The following is a 20,226-nucleotide window of genomic DNA, read 5'->3' on the forward strand; positions in this document are numbered from 1 at the left end:
TAACTATATGTGTAGCTGGTTCCAAGAATTTAACTTAAAGAGGAGACAATTATAAAGCTAAGCTACTTTATAGATGACAGCTTGAAAAAGAATAGTCCAATTTTTCTCTTTTCCCCACAAGAAACATTTTATGCATTCTGCCTTTCCCATTTGTTTTAGAACAAGCACTGAAATGCCAATCCAGATGGAAACATGAACTGTTGCAGCATGGTAATATATACCAGTTTCATTACTGCTTATGAAATTTATGTATAATCTTTTTCCACAGTTGTTCACTCATGTTTGTTCACAATCCGGTTGTCTTAAGGAATTTCTGAAAAGGAAAAAAAGCTCAACATCTTGGCCTAGGGATAGCGTTTCAAAATAGCTGAAGTTTGGGATGAACTTGTCAGGTGTTTGAAGTCTGCTCTCGATGAAAACATCTTGGAACCATGATAGGGAGGGACCTGAATGCACTAAGCTCTGAAGTTTTCTCCCTAAAGTATACACTGCTTGACACCCCTGGGAACTCAGTCTCTTTTTAAGTTAAATATGCCTTGAAGTTCTCTTTGAAGCCCAGAAAAGAAAGAAGGCCGCACGGAATAAATAAGGTGCCATTACATTGTCAGTTTCATACAACTTAGAGGCAAATAAAAAAGGTTCTAGTACCACAAGGCTGAGTCAGAGATTTGCTTTTCTTAATAAAAAAAAGGTTAAATGACAAAAATCTATATAGACCTAATAAGTTGAATTTATTTTTTCCGACTCACCGATTACTTTTTATTAATATATACCCACTTAATTTTGAACTGCCAATTTTTTGTATATCTCAGCTTGCAATAAAGACAATGTACCCACATGGGGAGGTTGAAGAGGGGAAGGCATGCTTCTACAGCTCCAACATAAAACATTACAAGCTCTGTAGTGAGAGATGGAGGTTCCGTGCCTTTTGGGGGCTGAGATTCACCCCTCACATCGAGAGTCTTCAGGCACCCCTAAAGTCACAAGGTTCTCTGTTTCACTGGGAGCCAGGAGAGTCCTGACCAAGTAATCTTAATGCTGCCCCCCGGCTGTACAGAACCATCTGTGTGCCTCCACATGGGGAACCCTGAAATAGTTGTTGATGATGACAGTAATAAAAATAATCCTTTACTTGATCAGATAGGGCAGTTGGGAACAAATTCACATTTACATTATTGATTGGACCAAGCATTGGAAATGCATACATAGTAGTTGCAGGAAAAAAATTAAAAGGCTGACATGATCAATCAACAAAATGTAACATCTCATGGTATTACATAACAGGACAGGAGAGCATAACCAAGTGCAAGTGTCAGGCCCAAAAAGATTCAATAATATAGCTGCAAATGTCCACACATACAAAGGTGGATAGTTTCTAGTCATTCTGTCAAATTGTCCCAGTCACAAACAGTGGCAAATTGAAATGACTTGGTGCTCAGAGTTGATACAGTAGTTGCTCTTGTGAGATTCACTTTGACAGAAAATACTACATCTTAAATTGCACTATGGTGCAGAGAGTTCCAATAATTTATGACGATTACAAGGTGCTTTTTAGGCCAAGTATGCCTAAGTAGGCTATGTTGAAGTAAAGGGTACGTAGTCTAGTCTTGACTTCTAAGTTATTAGTCTAATAATGAAGATGAATGCACTATTGAACATGATGCTTAGTGCTTAATATGCTTTATATTTGTAAATATTTGGCTTTGCAAAATTATTTCAAAGTAAATCTTGTGATCGTTTCTAAGTGAGCAGTTCAAGTTTAATTAAATCATTCATTGAAAGCAAAGGTATTTTTTGTTTTTGAACACAGTTCACAGAAACTTTGCAGAATTTTATCAAGCCTAAACTGCATATATAGGTCATTACTGTTGATTAAGAGTATCCAGTACTCTTACAGATGGGAGGTCTTGAATTTCCACTCAGAACCAGGTCCAGACTGCTTACATCATCTACATGGTGCCCAAATTCTAGTACTCCACTTCGGGTGACAGGGAGTCTCTCTTAACAACTGAGGGATGACTGCAGACTTACTGTTACACAGCACCATGTCACTCATTCTTGGAGACTGTTAGGCCTTTAGTCTCCTCTTGGAGTTTAGGGTGTTGACACAGATATGGCCACTAGATGTGACAGCCCCACCTATCTTGTCACTTAAGCCAACTTTTCTCTTAACTTCTACTGGCAGAAGGGTGAAGTTTGAATGGTGTTGGTTAGGTTATTTGCATCACGCCTGATCTCCTGGTCTTTACCACAGCCCAATCCAGCCTTTTTACCAAAGACTGCTTCAGCCCTTCATTCTTAATTGGTCATTCCTTTTTCTTTAACCTCTCTTTGATGGATGTGATGGATGTTGGACACCCATCACTTGGCACTTGAGATCTACAAGCTGCCTTGGACCCCTCTGACTTCCTACCCTTCCTTTGACCTCTTCCTTTGAAGAGCCCACTGTTCATGATCTCTTGGCTAATAACTGCAATCAGTTTGATGACTGCATTTTTTTTTCAAAGCAATAGGAATTTGAAAAAAAACTAGCATTATCCTAAATTTTGTGCAGCTTTTAAGTTCCCTTTGGAAACCTAACATCTGGTTTCCCAATCATAGTGTTTGTTAGTTTTGCTTTTTTAATTAAATCTTTTAATTTTTGTACTCATCCTGTCTTGTTTTTTTCCATTGGAAAGGTTTTCTGTTACTATATCATTTAAAACCAGTCTGAATTTTCTCGGATGATGTTGTTGTATCATGTCTTGTAAGCATGATCCCTATTAGAAAAATGTGACATTATAGAAAATGTGACAAATGTTAATTCTTCTCACCGCGCAACCTAATTATACAGTGATTCACCTTGAAGCTCAGTAAACCAGGACATAGCTACCTGTATTCTGTCCACAGCTTGTCAGCTATATATAATTATGTATTTATTTTAACACATGCACCTTCGTTCTTATTAAACATACCTTGATAACAGGATCCTTTACCAAATATTTTGCCTTTTAGATAAAACATTGAAGATTTGGTTTTGGAAGACTAATATGAAGTCCCATAGGCTTAAATGGATGTTTTTAGAGACAGAGTCTAAAGCTGCATCATCTTGGTCTGAAATTAAACTCTATTGCTTTTAGTCTCTAGATGAGAGCCAGTATCACAGTCACTCTCTTTCACTGTCTCCATGCATACTTGTGGTCAGAAATATGGGGATATCTAGAATATAAAGAACGTTCTGAAAAAATTGTTGATTTTTTAATTTAAAATGATCAATTTTCTCTCACAGCAACAACCCCTCTACCCACACAGGGAGCGAGAGGAAGTGCAGGCAACATTTTGTGTTTACCATATTGCAGGCTTCACAGCAACATAGAGGTAGTTCAGAACCAATCAGAGGAGAGGTATACAGTATGTGAGGTGAGAAAGCCCTGGCCACTTAACCCCAGCCCTAACCACAGCAGCACAGCTGACATTGGAAGACTCCTGGTCACAGGAAATTGATTTCCAAACAAGAAAATTAATAGAACATATGTTTTACAAGCATATGATTTTATCATTGACTTTTCACATCAAAATATTTTTCTTGTCACAGCAGTTTTTGGCCATAAAGTGTTCCTCGGTAAACTATAATCTTATCCCAGTATCCAGTCTATACATATGCCCATTGCACTCTTATTTTGACTTTCTGGTGAGCTTGCTCTATACTCTTTTAATGGGGAGTCAGGGGATTGGCAGGTATAGGCTTTGACTACTTGGGGGAGGGGGGTGGTAACAGTCTCAATGCTGTTGGAAAAACTCCAGGCCTGTTTGCACCAAGAAACAAGAAAGAAAAATTATCATTAGAAAAAAGAAAAACTTGCAATTAGCACCCATGCTAGCAAGACTTCAGCTTTGAAGCTGTTTTCATTTCTTCACATTGGGGTAATTTTGGATTATTTTTACCTGTTTTTAGAATGTTTGATGTTAGGGCACATTTAATTGCTATGAATGGCCATTTGGTAGTTAATAAATGTATTTTTATTTCAGCTAGCCATTAATCGTTCGATCTTGTCTGTTGTAAAGTCTTGATGAAAGGGAACGAGGGAACCCGTGATCAAAGCTTGCTGCTGTGTTCATCAAATAAAGTGAGCTTTGACTGAATTTCTGGAAAGCCATTTTATAATGATTTGCTGTAATAGCAAATCCTTGAGGCAACTTACAGATATTATTTTGCCATATTCGTTTTCTTTCCTGTATTCTTGATTTAAACAGGAATGCTACCGCTAATACAGTATATGTTTTATAGGGTGAAAGTTAAACTCAGTCTTGAGTTTGGCAGAATAGAAAGTAGAAGACACCCAGACACTGCCTAGATCAGGTTGTCCCTCCAAACTAACCATATGTGCAAGGAGGAAGCTTCTTAAGGATGCCACTATGAGTCCAACAGGGTTCAATGGCTGACATGGGAGAAAACATCCATGGGTCAAGAATTTCCCAGTTACTCCATGAAGGGGATTTTATATGTAACTGAAATAAGACATCTCATATCTCAAGGGGTTTTGCAATAAAACACCTGAGTGATACTTATAAACGTCTGAGAAAAGGGTTTGTGGCTAGACGAGACAAAATTAGATCTTTTATCTGAATGCAAACCATTACATCTAATCTAATGCAAACCCTGCAGACTGAATAGTTCATCACTCAGTCAACACCATCCCTACTGGTGATGGTGGCAGCATTAAGTTATAGTTTGGCTTCTCATTAGCAGCTTCCCTGAAACTTGTCAAGGCCTATGTGAAAATAGATGGCAGAAAGAAATAGTCAATTTTAGTGGAAAACTTGTGTCAGACCTAAAACTGACGAAAACATTCACTGTTGAGCAGGACAATAAGCCCAAAGCACAAGGTTAAAGCTGCACTGGAGTGGCTTAAGAATGACTCTGATGACTCCATTTGAGAATCTGTGTACGCTTTGAAACAGTGCTGTCCATAAGTGATCCCCATGAGCTCGAACAAATCTGCCAAGAAGAATGTACCAAGAAATTGTACCAAGTACAGTAGGTTTGCAAAGTTAATAGAAATTGAGCTAAAAATTGCTGCAAAAGGTGCTTTGAACCCATGGGTTCATGGGTCTGTATCATTATATTATCAAGATATTTCATTTTTTTCTTTATTTTTTTTTACGTGGTTTGTAACATATCTTTCCCTTAGAGGTTCTTCTGTTGGAACTTTAAAAATGTTGAAAAAAATATCAAATTAAAAAAGCGTAGGCACCATTTTCTAATTTCACAAAATAAGACACCGCAACCACGGCACGGACCGCATTTGTTCAAAAGGTTAATGAGCTGTCATAGATATAAATGTTACTGTAGCATCATCTCTGTTAAAAAAATTTAAAACACTTTGGTGGTTGATGAAATCTGCCAAGGTGCCAAGTCAGTGCAGCATTTCGTAAGATGTTTTTAAAAGTGCTTTCAAATAGGTGGGTCAAAACCCAAGCTTTTTAGTAACATATCTGACCCAGAGGACCTGCCTAGTATTACCTCACTAGACATACACTGTCTCCAAACACAAACAGTTTCAAAAGTGATTAAAATAAAGGATTAAAATATCCTTTAGTTACTGTGGCTTCCACTAATGTTAGATCCAAGCTTTAAGAAATACACAAGCACAAACCAAAATCCAGCTGGCATATAGAAATGCCATAATCATCCTCAGCAGGCTTTTAAAATACAATACTAAAAACAATGTGAAAATGTTTTCTTTTGTGTTGATAGTGAAGTTAGCCTCATTTTCAAACATCCTCAATATAACATTTGATAAAAGCAAAACAAGTGCAGATGCAATTTTATTATTTTCAGATGGTTGGGTCTAATCTATCCTGCTTCTAAAGTGAGCTCATGGATTTCCATTTATTCAAAACAATCTTTTTAGAGATAATTGTATTGTCTTTAATACACATAAGAAGTCAAAGCAGTGATTTAAAAATAATAATTAAATGACAACTTATCACTATTTCTTAATACTACAACTAAAATATAGCAGTTACCAATTAGGGGACATGCAGACCACTATTTCCTGGGACTAACTCCAATTCAGTAATTAAACATGGAGCAGTTCAGAATAGATCAGATTCTGAATTAACCTTTTTTTTTTTGGAAACAAGAAATACACTTTGCATCACAGAGACTTTGGTGCAACCAGCCTTCTCCAGTACTGCTCAGCTGCTTAGTTTACTGGTTACTGGCATCCATCACAAATAAACTCTAGCTTTGTGATCCTGTGTTTATGACAAGCCTAATCACAAACACTTCTGCTGAACGTTGTGTGGGAAAAGACAGCGATCCATAATTAATTACTGGATCTTTTGTCAAGGCTTCAAAGTGTTTTCCTAATCAAAAAGGGATTAAGATTGGTGTTTTGCCAAACCTTGTTATTACCTTCTTTAAAGAGCTTTAACCATATCCTTTGCACAAACAGATGCAGATGTGTTTCTGTAGGAGATAAGAGATTTAATTTCAAAATCCAATTTATACAGTGTATTATGCAATGGTGAGTAATATCTTTAACATGGCATTGAAAATAATTTAATTGCGCAATAATGGGGATTTTTATTCCCACTTACGCCTTTTGTTTTGTTTCCACACATTGTGTAACGTTTGTTTTTCTGTAACTGATAGCATAAATCTGTCATTTGAGTTAAAGGTTCTGCTCTTTCAACAACTAAAATGCTCAGTACTAATCATAATTTTAGACGTTTTATGAAATCTGGTTTCAGAATTTGTATTTTATTAGGAGATGTTAAAATTCCTATCTGGCGATTCCAAGTAGAAGGGCATAAAATATTTAAGAGTTCAGCATCTCTGAGTGGTAAGAGGAGAACAGGTGAGTATATGAGTTATCTGAAACTTCGTCCTTCTGTTACCAAGATAGTGAATAATATAGTAACACTTTTAAATAACACGAGGATAGGATAGAGAATGATTTCACAGGTTGAAGACTTGATTTTAGTACTTCAGTGCTAAACATGACCCTCATATGGCAGTGTTCTGTTTTTAATAAAATTGGCACAACTTTAGGAAAACAATTTTGAGTATAATAAAGCTATGGGACTAACTCACCAGTAGAATCGAACTTTGCCATCTGGCTGCAACAGTAAAAAAAGGGTGGAGGGCCATCTCTCAGATATCAAGGTGTGAATTTTACTGTCTGAACTAACGCTCAGAAACATCCCAAACTATATGTTTTGCATATGGTAATAAAACTGAGACTACTAGATTCTGCACAGCAATTTAAGTTTTGCTTAAAAATGAGAAAATCCAGGCTAGATCATCAACAGGCTATCTTTCTTCTACATAATAATATTATTTGGCTACATTTTGTAATTGCCTGATGCTGAGAAATTGGTTTATACCTTTGTCTCCTCCAGAATGTAATGTAATCCCTTGCCTGCTGAGATTTCCAGGAAACTTTTTTAATTAAAATTTAATTTACTATATTAATAACAGCAGAAAATACATATGTTCCTTTCAAAAGCATCAGCTAGGTTTTTTGTTCTGCTGTCTATGCTAGAGCCACTTAGTTTACATTCCTTCTTGTCGTATACAATATTGCCAAGAAGCAAAAACATTTTTAATCATACTAAGTGTATTAGTAAAGGTTTATATAAGAAACTCAAGGTACACTTTAAAAAAATGTTACAGAAGTGATTTTATTGAAAATGGAACATTGGTAAACTATAATGAATAGGATTCTGGACGAGAATCTCAATACACCAAGGATCCATTTGTTCCCTGTGCTGCAGTAACGCCTAAGAAAGATGTATGGACTTGTGTTCTCTGGCTTAGTTCTATAGACAAGTGCCTATATTCACATGTGATTTGGAAGGCTTTATAGAGTTCCTTGCAAAAATATTAATCTCCCGTGAAGTTTCTATGTTTTGTTTCTGTCTAACCTTGCCATCATGAATCAGGAATTTATATTTAGAATCTATACAGTCACTGTAAAGCTAAAACATGCTAATAGAATCAAAAGACCATTTTTCAAAATCAAAGCAAATTGCAGTATTCTCATTTACATCAGCATGCCATCACTTTATGGCAATCCTTAATGAGTAATTGAGTGTAGTCTTTCTAGTGTAATCAAGGTGTTTCAGTTTTAGAGTAAATGCTTCTGTCTCTGGAATTTCCCTCCGCTGAGCATTGAATTTCAAGCCACAACTCACAGAGGCATGGATCAGGAAAAGAATAATAATAATTCCTACACTTATATAGCACTTTTCTGGACACTCCACTCAAAGTGCTTTACAGGTATTGGGTACTCTCCTATACCACCACCAATGTGTAACCCCCACCTGGATGATGCGACAGCAGCCAAAGAGACTAGTACACTCACTACACATCAGCTCTCGTTTGAGTGGAGAACAGAGAGTAATGAAGCCAATTCATAGATGGGGTTTGTTAGGAGGCCAGGACTGGTAAAGGCCAGGGGGGAAATTTGACCATGACACCGGGGGTGACATCCCTATTCTTTTTAAGAAACAGCCTGGGATTTTAATTGACCACAATTGACCTCAGCACCTTGGTTTTACATCTCATCCAAAAAACAGCACCTTTTTTCCAGCATAGTGTCCCCGTCACTGTACTGTTAGCACCCACACAGACCGCAGGGTGAGCGCTCCCTACTGGTCCCACTAACATCTCTTCCAGCAGCAACCTTAGCTTTCCCAGGAGGTCTCCCATCTAGGTACTGGCCAGGCTCACACCTGCTTAGCTTCAATGTGTTGTACGGTGTGTGAGCTGCAGGGTGATATACAGTAGCTGCTGGCTGTAGGTTATAGGAGAATGTTACCATCCCTTTAAGTATGGTGAGGTCCATTATTGTGAAGTAGAATATGTGTCATACCAGCCAGATGCTGCCAAAGTCAGACCATCCTTCTAAACTAAGTAGCTGAGATAGTAGGAAACTGTGAAATTATATATCTGAGATGGGAGACAGTTTTCCTGCATTAGTGATATTTCTATCAGGATGTCAGGACAGACGGCATTACTGAAAGAGTTCAAAACAATGCATGTAAGAAATACTGCAGTCTTGTGCCAGGTGATTTTATGGTCAGATGAGACAGTTTAAATTGTTCTGAATGCAAATCATTATATCTGGTGCATACCAATACAATCAGTCAACACTATCCCAACTGTCAAATACAGTGAAGGCAACAATGTTTTGGTGCTGCTTCTCATCAGCAGTGACTGGGAAGCTTTTCAGGGCTGAGGAAAAAGTGGATGGTGCATTAGTACAAGTGAAATCGAAACAAAAGCATTCTTGAGTCTCCCAAGAATATAGACCTGGGTTGAAAATTTCAATTTGGACAAAGACCTGAGCCACAAGCCACAAGGCCAAAGTCACCCTGGAAAGGTTTCACAAGAACAAAGTCCTGACTTAAATCTAAAATGTATGTATGAAAATGAATGGTGAGACCTGAAGATTGCTTGTCCATTAAACAATCTCCAGTCATAACTTGTCATAACTGGAACAATTTAACAGAAATAATCGACAGAAAATATACCATCTCCCAAGCAAGGCCCCCAAAAAACACTCTCAGCAGTAATTACTGTCAAAGGTGCTTCCAACATTGTGGGACTTGATACTAGTCAGTGAATTACACTTCGCATATCTTCTTTGCAGGTGTTGCTGACAGATGATCTTCTTCACAAGTGTTCAGTGTGATCATTACAGTTTGAATACAATAATCATTTGAGAATTTATATGCATTATCTGTAGTCTACATGGAGCTTTATTGGTAGGGAGTAAAAACTTTTGCAAGGCGCTCTATGTATAAATCTCTAAAATCAGGCTATGCAAATGGCAGTCCACAACAAATTACATGAAGTAATAGATACAGGTATTGAGATAAAAAATACATTGTTTTTGTTCTAGGATAGGCTATCGATCGGAAGGTCACTGAGGAACACAATATTCCCTGACATGCCATGGAAAGAGGTGAATAACCGGGAAATATCCATCCATTTCCTAGTTGATTTATCCACTAAGGGTCACATGGTAGCCAGAACCTAAACTGGCAAGCAATTAATAATAATAATAATTGCTTACACCTATATAGCGCTTTTCTGGACACTCCACTCAAAGCGCTTTACAGGTAATGAGGACTCCCCTCCACCACCACCAATGTGCAGCCCCACCTGGATGATGCGACGGCAGCCATAGTGCGCCAGAACGCTCACCACACATCAGCTATCAGTGGGGAGGAGAGCACAGTAATGAAGCCAATTCATAGATGTGGATTATTAGGAAGCCATGATTGGTAAGGGCCAATGGGAAATTTTGGCCAGGACACCGGGGTTACACCCCTACTCTTTTCGAGAAACGCCCTGGGATTTTTAATGACCACAGAGAGTCAGGACCTCGGTTTTACGTCTCATCCGAAGGACGGAGCAATGGACACAAACCGGGATACACCTGGACAAGTCACCAGTCCATCAAAGGGCACACACAGACACAAACCCAAACATGCACACTCGCACCAGGGCCAGTCTTCCCAGAAGCTAATTCACCTACCAGTGTGTCTTTGGACTGTGGCAGGAAACCGGAGCACCCGGAGGAAACCCCAGCGAATGTGCGAACATACAAACTGCATGCGAAAAGTACAGGAATGGAATGCAGGGCCCCACGCTAATCACTGTGCCCCCATGCTGCCCAAATGAGAAACAGTTGGAGGTAATCCAGCCAACTTTTCTGAAATACATCTTTGCAACGAAGCTGGCTTCGCTTCACTTCCCTCATGCGTGTAACTGAAATCCTCATCCCTGTAGATAACCTTTGAAGTACGTTATTATTATGCTGCTGATGATAATGTTACCAGTTCTTTCTGGTGATATGGAAGTGGAAACTTCACAAAATTTAAACCTCCTGTTTCAAAAATATCCAGAAATATTTATTTTATGATTTAGCAGCAGCTTTCCTGATCAGTCAGTTCACAAAAGACATTCTCCTGATATATACAAATGTGAAAATTAACACAAAGAAACAACACATTTCTCCAAAATCAGAAGACTTTCTGAGTTTGGAGAGTAATATGTATAACTCCAATTAAATAAATCTGCTCTCAAATATATATACAAAGTTTGCAGTAAAAAGATTCAAAGAGTTTCTTTTTTTTTACTTTTGATTAATCATGATTGTTAATCTTGCTTTTTTCACCTCCATCCAAAAAAGAAATGTTTAAATCATGAGAGTTGTTGAAGATAGCAACCAAATCAGAAATCCTACTTTGTTTTTTCAGTGCTAAATGACATCTGTTGTTTTTTGAGTGATTACAAGTGGACTGATGATACAGTCACTGACCCTATTAATCCTGGCAAGGCAAAGTCTCTTTAACAAATACAGTACACACTCCTGCGAAGTGTGCAGGTCTAATCTTAACTTACACCCTTGTAGCTTTTTAGAGTTTTAAAAAGTAAAGAGTTTTTTTCTTTAGGATCCTTTGATTTTAATTAAAATATTTTCCATGGCAGAACAGTAGAAAGTCCTCTTTCCTTTTAGTAGTATAAAAGGTATCATTCTTCAAAAAATTGTAGAATTGCAACTTTTTGGCTGTTCAAAGTGGAATTCAGTTAAAGGGTGTTTCAGTGTTGCTTTAGTGTTCAGTATAATGCATTAAATATATGAAGGAACTGACATTTTAGAATTAATACTTGTGTTAACTTGTGTCTTTGTAATTATAGTATGAAAAACACTGTCAGTTTACAGATTTATATATACAGTATTTACTGGAATACAGAAGAATTCATACCATAAATTTTGTACTTGTAAAACATGAAGATCTATTTTAATGCATATATTGTTTTTAAAAATCGCATTTTTCACCTGTAGCAAACACAGAACACCTGTTAGTCTCCTGACAAAATAAATAGGGAATTACTTTGTGTTTTGTTCCCTCACATTACCTACACCCTGACATGAGAAGATTCTCTTATCAGAATGTCCACCTTAGGTAACGGAGTGTCTCTCAGGACATCTGGCAGTAAGAGCAAAGTCAGTTGAGGCTGAATCCTTGTTGTTTTAAATGCCATGACTCTGAAAATTGTTCATGACCAGCTTTGAACCCCTAATACCTCAAGTGATCAATGGGTCCAGGCAATAAAATGATGGAAAACCTTGTTTGTGGATCCACTGTCAGGGAGTAGTGAGTGAGAGTCAGGAAAACCACAGGCAGCTAGGGAGACTACACCTGAACTGGGCACAAGTTACAGTAGCTTGGGGACTGAGGGACAAATTGCAGTAAATAATGGTAACTGAGTGGGCATGGTTGAAAACTTCCGTGGACAATAAAGATGGTACCCAAAAGAACCCGTCTGAGACTCAGATATACAACCGGACTTCAGAGGAGTTTAGGAAGAATGTACTGGCGAAAAACCCACAGCTCAGCAAGATGCTGATATTGTCCGCTGTGTACCACTCTGCGCTGATCAGGGATGGAGAGGAAAGTGTGCCGTGTTATTCAAGAAATGTGGCACTGGGATTTCATAGTGACCGAACAATGAGGGGAGATGAAGAGGGACTGTATAAAAGATTTCTCCCAAATGGAGATATTGTTGTGGGGAGCCTTGAGCATTTTCGATGTAAATCAGAGAAGAGAACTGTCTCACTCTCTCAGTGGGACTGCTGGACAGAATGCAGCTCCATGCCTGAATTTGCAAAAGAGGAGAGCACTGGGCGAAAAAACAATGGTAATTAAAATCTTAAGCTTTTCAAAAGAATGCCTGGGAGCCACAATAGTTTGATTATGGAGTTTGATGTTAAAAAATGTGTTGTTATAATATGAAGAAAATATTTGCAATTTGCAATATTTGCAATTAAGAACTAATTATTTAGTATGAAAAAAATTGAATTGCTCTGAAGGACCAATTTAATTTTACAGGTTTAAAAAAAGATGAATTTAGAAAAATTGTTAGAGCATAGTTCACCGTAACATGCAGCACTATAGATAACTATATATACCTAAAATTGACTGTTCCCTTAAAGCTGTAAAAAATATATTTTCTGATAGACATTCAGTAGCAGTGCCTTTGTAGGTATCATTCAGTAGCAGTGCCTTTGTAAGTTTACAGCTCTACAGACTGTGAATCCTGACTGAATCTAATAACTGGGATGTGCTCATGTGAGCACTGAAGTGGTGATTTTACTACACAAGGTAATATCTGACTGCGCACCACCAAGATCAAAGTGGTTACACATTGTCTTTGAAGTCTTCGACTCTTATTTTCATTCCAGCCGTGCGCCACAATGCTGCAAAATTGCCTTATATTTCTCAAGATGAATAATAGGAAAAAACATTGTGCTGAAAAAGAAGGGATGAAACATCCACTATAAAAAAACTGGAGAAACTTGGAATGTTACCAGAAGAGTGTAATGCCCTACTTTGTCACGTGCTTAGAGACATCTTGTCACTTTACATAAACTCCTTTAACGGTAATAGAAAGATTAGTGTGCTGTGAGGGACATCACCTCATCAAAAAGTTAAACTGGTATAAGAACCCTTTTTCTCATCAGATTTACCTCAGACACCCTTGCTATTAACAGATGCTTAGTGGTGATTGTGTTATCGCCTTATTGCAGGCTGTCTGAACCATAGTTTATTCATTTGACTTGATGTGAGGTTCTTAAACAAACAAAGCTATTGGATTTATTGAGTACAATAATTCGTAATGGTACATTGATGCAAATTTACTTAATTTTATCTATTTTTTTTTATAAAATAATGCCGATTGTAGAGGTTAAAACTAGTCGGGCAGAATGGTTTTATATATATAGGTACATACAGATAATGTAATCTGTCATGCCATTTAGTAATGTATTTAGGCATTTATCAAGTTTGAAATCAAACTTATTGTTTTTTTCAATATATTGAGATGAAAAGCCTTGTTCTTATGAATATGTCAAAATGGCTTTTTATTGAATAATATTGCGAAATTGCACATGCTCTGAAATGTGTAGTACATTAATATGTTGTCAAAATATTGATTTTACAGTAATGTCATATTTAAGGCATTCCTTTCTTTTTTTTCCCAAGTTCCTGCAGAAAGAAAAAAAAGGAGTTGCCCTCCTTTGACAGCTGTATAATGGCAAAATTATTAAATTCTAACGTACTGTAATGAACCTACAAATCTAATGAAATGACTGAAGTTGCGGTTTAACCGTAATGTTAAGCCATATACATTACACAACAAAAAAAATGCTTCTGTAATTGAATTGGCCTAATTCTGGAAAGCAAGCCGATCTACAAATTGTCTTCTTCCCTGAGAGACTCTAAATCTGTTTGTTTTGGACCTCATTAGCTTTGAGTCAATGTTGTCTTTTCTTAAAGAGCCCCTGGTGCAAAATTGACTTTTTATCATTTTATTTCTTTTTACCAGTCCTGAATATGTAAAAAAAGTGTCTTGATTCATTGTTGTGTAATCAAATATATGCTGTAGTTTCATATATATTTCATATATGTAAGGATCTTGAAGTAGAAGCTAAAAACATTGTTTAAAATTATTTTTACATTTTTAGTTTTCCATTTTTTTTCTCATTCTTTTCTCAGTCTCTGTTCAGTTCTTCCTCGACAACTTTTGTAGTGCCTAGACATTTCTTTTTCTTTCCACTACTATTCCATTCTAAGAGTACTCAGAAGTATACTTGCTAAACATATCCTGAAAGTCCAAAGCATGATAGCCAACGGTTTCGCACTTGCCATACGGCTAATACTGTAAAACATAATCAATACGGCTGATAGCAGATTAGGATGATTGAAGAAGTATGCCATAATGGAATCAATACCGGTAAGTAAGTAAGCAAGCTTTCCAAAGTGTTAAACCAGATTTGGGGATTTCCCTTAATCCCTCAAGAATCATTCTTCCTGATAAACGGTTTGTTAGGGAGACAAACAAAAACAAAACTATGTAAAAGATGTCAGTTTGCAACTTCAGAAGCGGTTAGTTTCCAATTATCCAGTCAGGTTAGGAAGACATTTCAGGTAAAGACATTTTCCAGAGTGAGTGCTGAAGGCTCAAAGAGGAACACATACAGTCGTGCGACATCTTTACCTGTCTGTCTTCCTTCCAGGAATTAGTACCCGTCACAGATTAGAACCCTCGCCTGTCATAAATCTGCTTCCCACTTTGTTTGATTGCTGGGAGGGGTTGACTGGGTTCCCATATATATAGCGGATTCTAGCACTGGAGGTGCTGTACAGCATATATTGTTTACATTAATGTCGAGATTTAGAGGTAGAACGCGTGTGGGCTTTTTGTTTCATGCCAGTTTTTCTAGCAGCGTTTTCCAGAAACACTCTTAAATAATTCTTAATCCTTTGTCTTTTTAGAATTGTTTTTAAGTACAAGTGCTGCCTGTGCTGCCAGTGAGATGAACTATTGCATGCAAGAGATGTATGAAATGCACCATGCTATGGGTAGCAATTTCCCTGTGCAGCCTGTTGAGTACTGCATGTACACAAGTGAAAGCCAGGGTTACAACAATTGCGATCCACAGGTTCTCCATAATAATGCATGTATGGAGCAGGCCTGGGTACCAAATCAGCCTTATACCTGTAGTTACCCTGGAAACGTGTTTAAAAGCGAATTCTGCAATATGGACATGGCCTTGAGTCACTGTCACCAGACAGACTATTTCACAGACGGAAAAACTGATTTTTCTGAAGTTCAGTGGACACCAGAGTCACAAAAAAAAGGTATGGCTTTGACTTCATGTTTTTAGCCTTGTGTGTCTTGCTGAAGACTACTGAAAGGTAAACCCCACAAATAAAGATGGAAAGTGATTGGAAGTTCTAAAAAAAAAAAGCATAATTCAGAAGCATCTTGGTATTTTTTTTTCTTTTTCACATGAAGGCTTACTTTATTTTTGTTTCAAAATTAAAGCCTTAGGCAAAAGCAACTTTAAAAACACTTTTTTTAGACTAAAGTTTAGCGTTGCAATTATTCTGTGTATACTATTAAATCTACTTAGTTTTACGTCATGGTTTCAAGATCATGCTGAGAAGTGCTAGTATGACATGTGCAGTACTATTCTTAATAGACCTGAATAAGATGCTCTGAAAGTACTTGCAAGTCTTTTAATTTACAAGTTGTACTGTAAAGATGTGCTGTATGTGATTGCAAATTAATTTCCAAGTAAGAAATGAAATAGGTTTCAGAAATCAATGAATGGTCTTTCATTGACTATCTTCATCAAGTGTTACAAACTCAATGTCTTTTCTTAATGTTTTGTTTATTTTTTGTTTAAAGTAGTGCCCTTTTGGAGCCCTCACAGGAAAAGGAATGAATTATATTTTAAGGCAACCGTGTGCATTTGAAAGCCTCCTGTTTAATATAATTTATCTTTTGGTAGCTAGTTTTGCATTGTATATTTATAAAATAAAATGATCTGCTTTTGTAGACAGCTGTGTACAGTGTTATGTTCTTACATAAATCTCAAGGGTGTCCTGACCTAATGTAATATTTAATTTGTCATGGAAGCTTTTAAAGATGCTACAACGTTGCATCTGGCTTTTCTGAGAGAAATTAAATTAATCTAAAAAAAATAACCTTGTGAGGCAAACACTCATTTAATGCCAAATACATTAAAAGTAAAAAAGGTTAAAAACCATTAAGAATATATGCAGTTTCCAGCTGACTCCAATTACATATGTTGTATTGTGTCACCTGTTGATATGAAGCTGAATGAGACATTTATTGAACCGATAACTCCAGACTGTTGGACAGAAGGCTGTTCAGCTTCATTGTTCCAGTTCTCCTCTTCCAGGTTTTCATTGATCAGATATTGATTTTTTTGTTAGAAGAGTCTGACGAGAGGCTGGTTTGCCTGAAGAAATTGCCCCCCCCCCCCCCTTCTTCTTTTCATAATCCATTTTGTATTGTTTATTTAATCCTTTATCTGTTTTGGATCAGACAATGGATAACACACTATTAAGCATCCCTCTTAACTTATTTTTAGCAGTAAGTTCTGTTATATTTTGTGTGGCTTTCTAATAATATTTTCTATATAGAAGTTCACTTTTATCTCGTTAGCTTCATCATACTTATTTAAAATAAATAGTTTTGTTACTCTTTTTAATTATGCGTCCTTTGATTGAGAAAAATAATTAAATTCAATTACTTGCACTACATTTGAAGTATAGCAATTTTTGTTTTAAATGAAAAATCTCAGCACAGATAATGCTGGAGTTTATAAGACTCAAGCAAAACAAATGTTGCTTCAACTTTTCAAAGCTACATTAGGTCGTTGTTGACTTAACATACTAACATCGTTAGTCCTAATTGTTCTGCCTTTTAATTGTTCTATTCTATTCCTAATTGCTTTATGGATGACATAAATGTTAAAAAACAGCTTCAGTACGTTTCTGTTTTTCTGTTGGTAACACAACCTTAACTCTGCCCATAAACTAAGCCGTGCCCAGTTTGCACTGTGTCAGATATGTTTGGAGTTGATGTATGCATGTTTTCATCATAATCATGTATTGTAAGTTTTCATCATTTGATTTTCATTGGGTTTTTGTTTGGTAAGAAACAGTATTTAATCAAGCGCTCATTGGCTCAAATATGTCACAAAATAATTTGCTAGTCTTTTGTCTTCCCTTTCAGTGTGAGAATTAGGATGGCTGTAAGAATTGTAAATTGTAAAAATTGTAGCAGCCATATGAAACAAAAATCTTTCTTGACAAAAAGGTTGAATACTTATTAACCTTTGACTCAGTTGGGAACATCGCATCTTTTAATTTTGTTTTTTAGGGTACATACCAAGTTACTTGGATAAGGATGAGTTGTGTGTAGTGTGTGGTGACAAAGCAACTGGATATCATTATCGCTGCATCACCTGTGAAGGCTGCAAGGTAAATTTTAAGTCATTCTCTAAAATAATATGTCATTTTTTTTGTACTTCTAATTTTTATAAAAGTTGAAAAATTTGATAGTAGCATGTTTTCTAACTAAAATGTGATGGTGTTGCAGTATAGTTGAGAGAGTTGTAGGATCCTACATTGCATTTCATTCATTTTTCCCATCATTGGTAATTATAACTTTCCCTTTTTAGGGCTTTTTCAGGAGAACTATTCAGAAAAATCTCCATCCAACATATGCCTGCAAATACGAGGGAAAGTGTATTATAGATAAAGTCACAAGAAACCAGTGCCAGGAATGTCGGTTCAAAAAATGTATTGCAGTTGGCATGGCAACAGACCGTAAGTGTGTTCACATTTTATAATTACACCATTAGTGTTGAACTTCAGCTGACTTCTTTTAGTGGGTTTATTTATTAAGACTCTCACAAAAATAGAAGGTTTCATATAAAAATCAGAGCTAATGTACAATACAATTTTACTTTTATTCTCACAATGACACAAAAAGAGTAATGTGAATCTGCTGAAAATTAGACAACTAAGGCTACAATGTACAGTAACAGAAGTGATACAAACATGAAATACTAATACTTTGTTTAGCATTCTTTTATTCATTATTTACAATGATGTAAAACAAGAACAGGTAAATCAATAAATCACTTAGAACAAAAAATGTGTATTCAGCATTGCATTCAAATCAACACTGTTATTCAGAAGCTTTTCCAGAACCAAAGCAACACTTCTACACATTTGCAATTTTAGAGTGTTATATTTGTAATAAAAGCTGCGATCCTCTGGCACTAACAGTTTTATAGAGTTTTCCCTTTTCTGAATTGATTTAACAAATTTCATATAATAGTATATCATCTATGATATTTTTCCTGTATTTTGAAGCAAAATTTGGTACAATTACAGTAGCATTCGTTTTCAATAGATACAACACTGCTCATAATTTTTGTATCTACATTTTATAATTCTGCTTTCCCTTTTTATGCAGCTTTATATAATTTCAAGAACAGAGCCATAGATTGCTTGAAACATTTTTTAAATCTCAGAAACATTTATTAATCCCTTCATTCACTCTGTGACATCAAGCCTTTCAATATACTTTATTTTTCTCAGTTCTAAAATTCACTTTTGACATATTTATAAACTTAATTGTGCGTAGTTATATTTAGCAAAACCCTAAAGCACAGTGGCGTGCTTCTTTCGTGAACCTACTCTGATTTTATGACCCCTGGCTCAAAAAAGACACTAGGTTCTGCTGACTATTCTAGGTTCTGGGATTTTCAAATTCCACCAAAGGCGCAAAAAACTTCATCGGTTTCGTTTTTGACAGTGGTTTTGGATGACAGCAAGCGCCTGGCAAAGAGGAAGCTGATCGAGGAGAACCGAGAGCGCCGTCGGCGTGAGGAGCTGCAGAAGTCCGTGTGGAGCAAGCCGGAGCCCTCTCAGGAGGAGTGGGAGCTCATCCGGGTGGTAACAGAGGCACACATGACCACTAATGCACAAGGCAACCACTGGAAACAGAAACGGAAATTTCTGGTGAGAAGAGTTCCGTAACTTTTTTTTTGTTGTTTTCGTTTTAGTGTGTTATGTTAGTCTGGGTGTTAATATTTCCATATTTCTTTTTAGAAGGGCAAAGTGCCAGAAGTTGGCAACCTCTTCCAAGGAGGCAGACGGAAACTGATTGTGTTCCGTATTTTGTTTTGCTTGTTTCTTGTAGATGTTCAGTGATTTAAAAGCAAAAGAAATAGTAAAGCTATTTCTTGATGGAGTTGTTGCCGTATCGATGTAGTTTTTTTCTTCCTTCATCTTCTGAAATCCAAGTATCTTTAGAGCTGATTTCTTGCATTCAGGTCTTCAAACATTTTCCCTGCAGATATCTGTGTAGCTAGTTTTTAAAGTTTGTATTTGAATATTTCTCATTTTTCAGAGTAAACTTTTCTGTTTTTTGGGTTGACTTGGGTTCTTCATTGAAACTTCACAAACCCTGTTGATTGTTCAACAGGTTGAAGAAGCAAAGCTACTTAATGCAATAACTTGTAATTTATTCTATGCTTCTGACCAGAGTGCAGTGGGGGTGGAGAATTCAAAGGTAAGCAACAGTGGACCAAATTTGTTGAGCATCTAAAATGTTGCAAATTACATTACATTTTAGGCACAATTGCATATAAACGTTGTTACAATTTGTTTTGTTGAAGTATGTCTAGTTCATAAACAAGAAAAGTGTTGATTGGAATGTATTCAAAGTGCGTCATATTCAGCTGTGCATTGGGAAATTATTTTTTTTATTATTGTTTGATTAATAGAACAAACAATGGAACCTGCTGTTGCACCTCCCAGTCTTATTTC

General features: G+C 36.6%; 1 protein-coding gene across 3 annotated transcripts in view; it reads left to right on the top strand.

Moving 5' to 3' along the window:
- Positions 1 to 20,226, top strand: part of thrb (thyroid hormone receptor beta) — a 140,329-nt gene that overhangs the window by 111,764 nt on the left and 8,339 nt on the right. Inside the window, exons 5-9 of one of the 3 annotated variants that reach the window (XM_088928682.1) lie at positions 160 to 210; positions 17,765 to 17,865; positions 18,066 to 18,213; positions 19,211 to 19,416; positions 19,883 to 19,969. In XM_088928682.1, the coding sequence (XP_088784808.1) occupies positions 160 to 210; positions 17,765 to 17,865; positions 18,066 to 18,213; positions 19,211 to 19,416; positions 19,883 to 19,969 (593 nt within the window). Of the gene's footprint in view, positions 1 to 159; positions 211 to 12,264; positions 12,707 to 17,764; positions 17,866 to 18,065; positions 18,214 to 19,210; positions 19,417 to 19,882; positions 19,970 to 20,226 lie in introns of those variants that run through there. The other 2 variants (XM_088928685.1, XM_088928684.1) reach the window with 2 other exon arrangements.

The sequence above is a fragment of the Atractosteus spatula genome, chromosome 12, assembly GCF_055471065.1.
Source record: "Atractosteus spatula isolate fAtrSpa1 chromosome 12, fAtrSpa1.hap1, whole genome shotgun sequence".
NCBI classification, from domain to species: Eukaryota; Metazoa; Chordata; class Actinopteri; order Semionotiformes; family Lepisosteidae; genus Atractosteus; species Atractosteus spatula.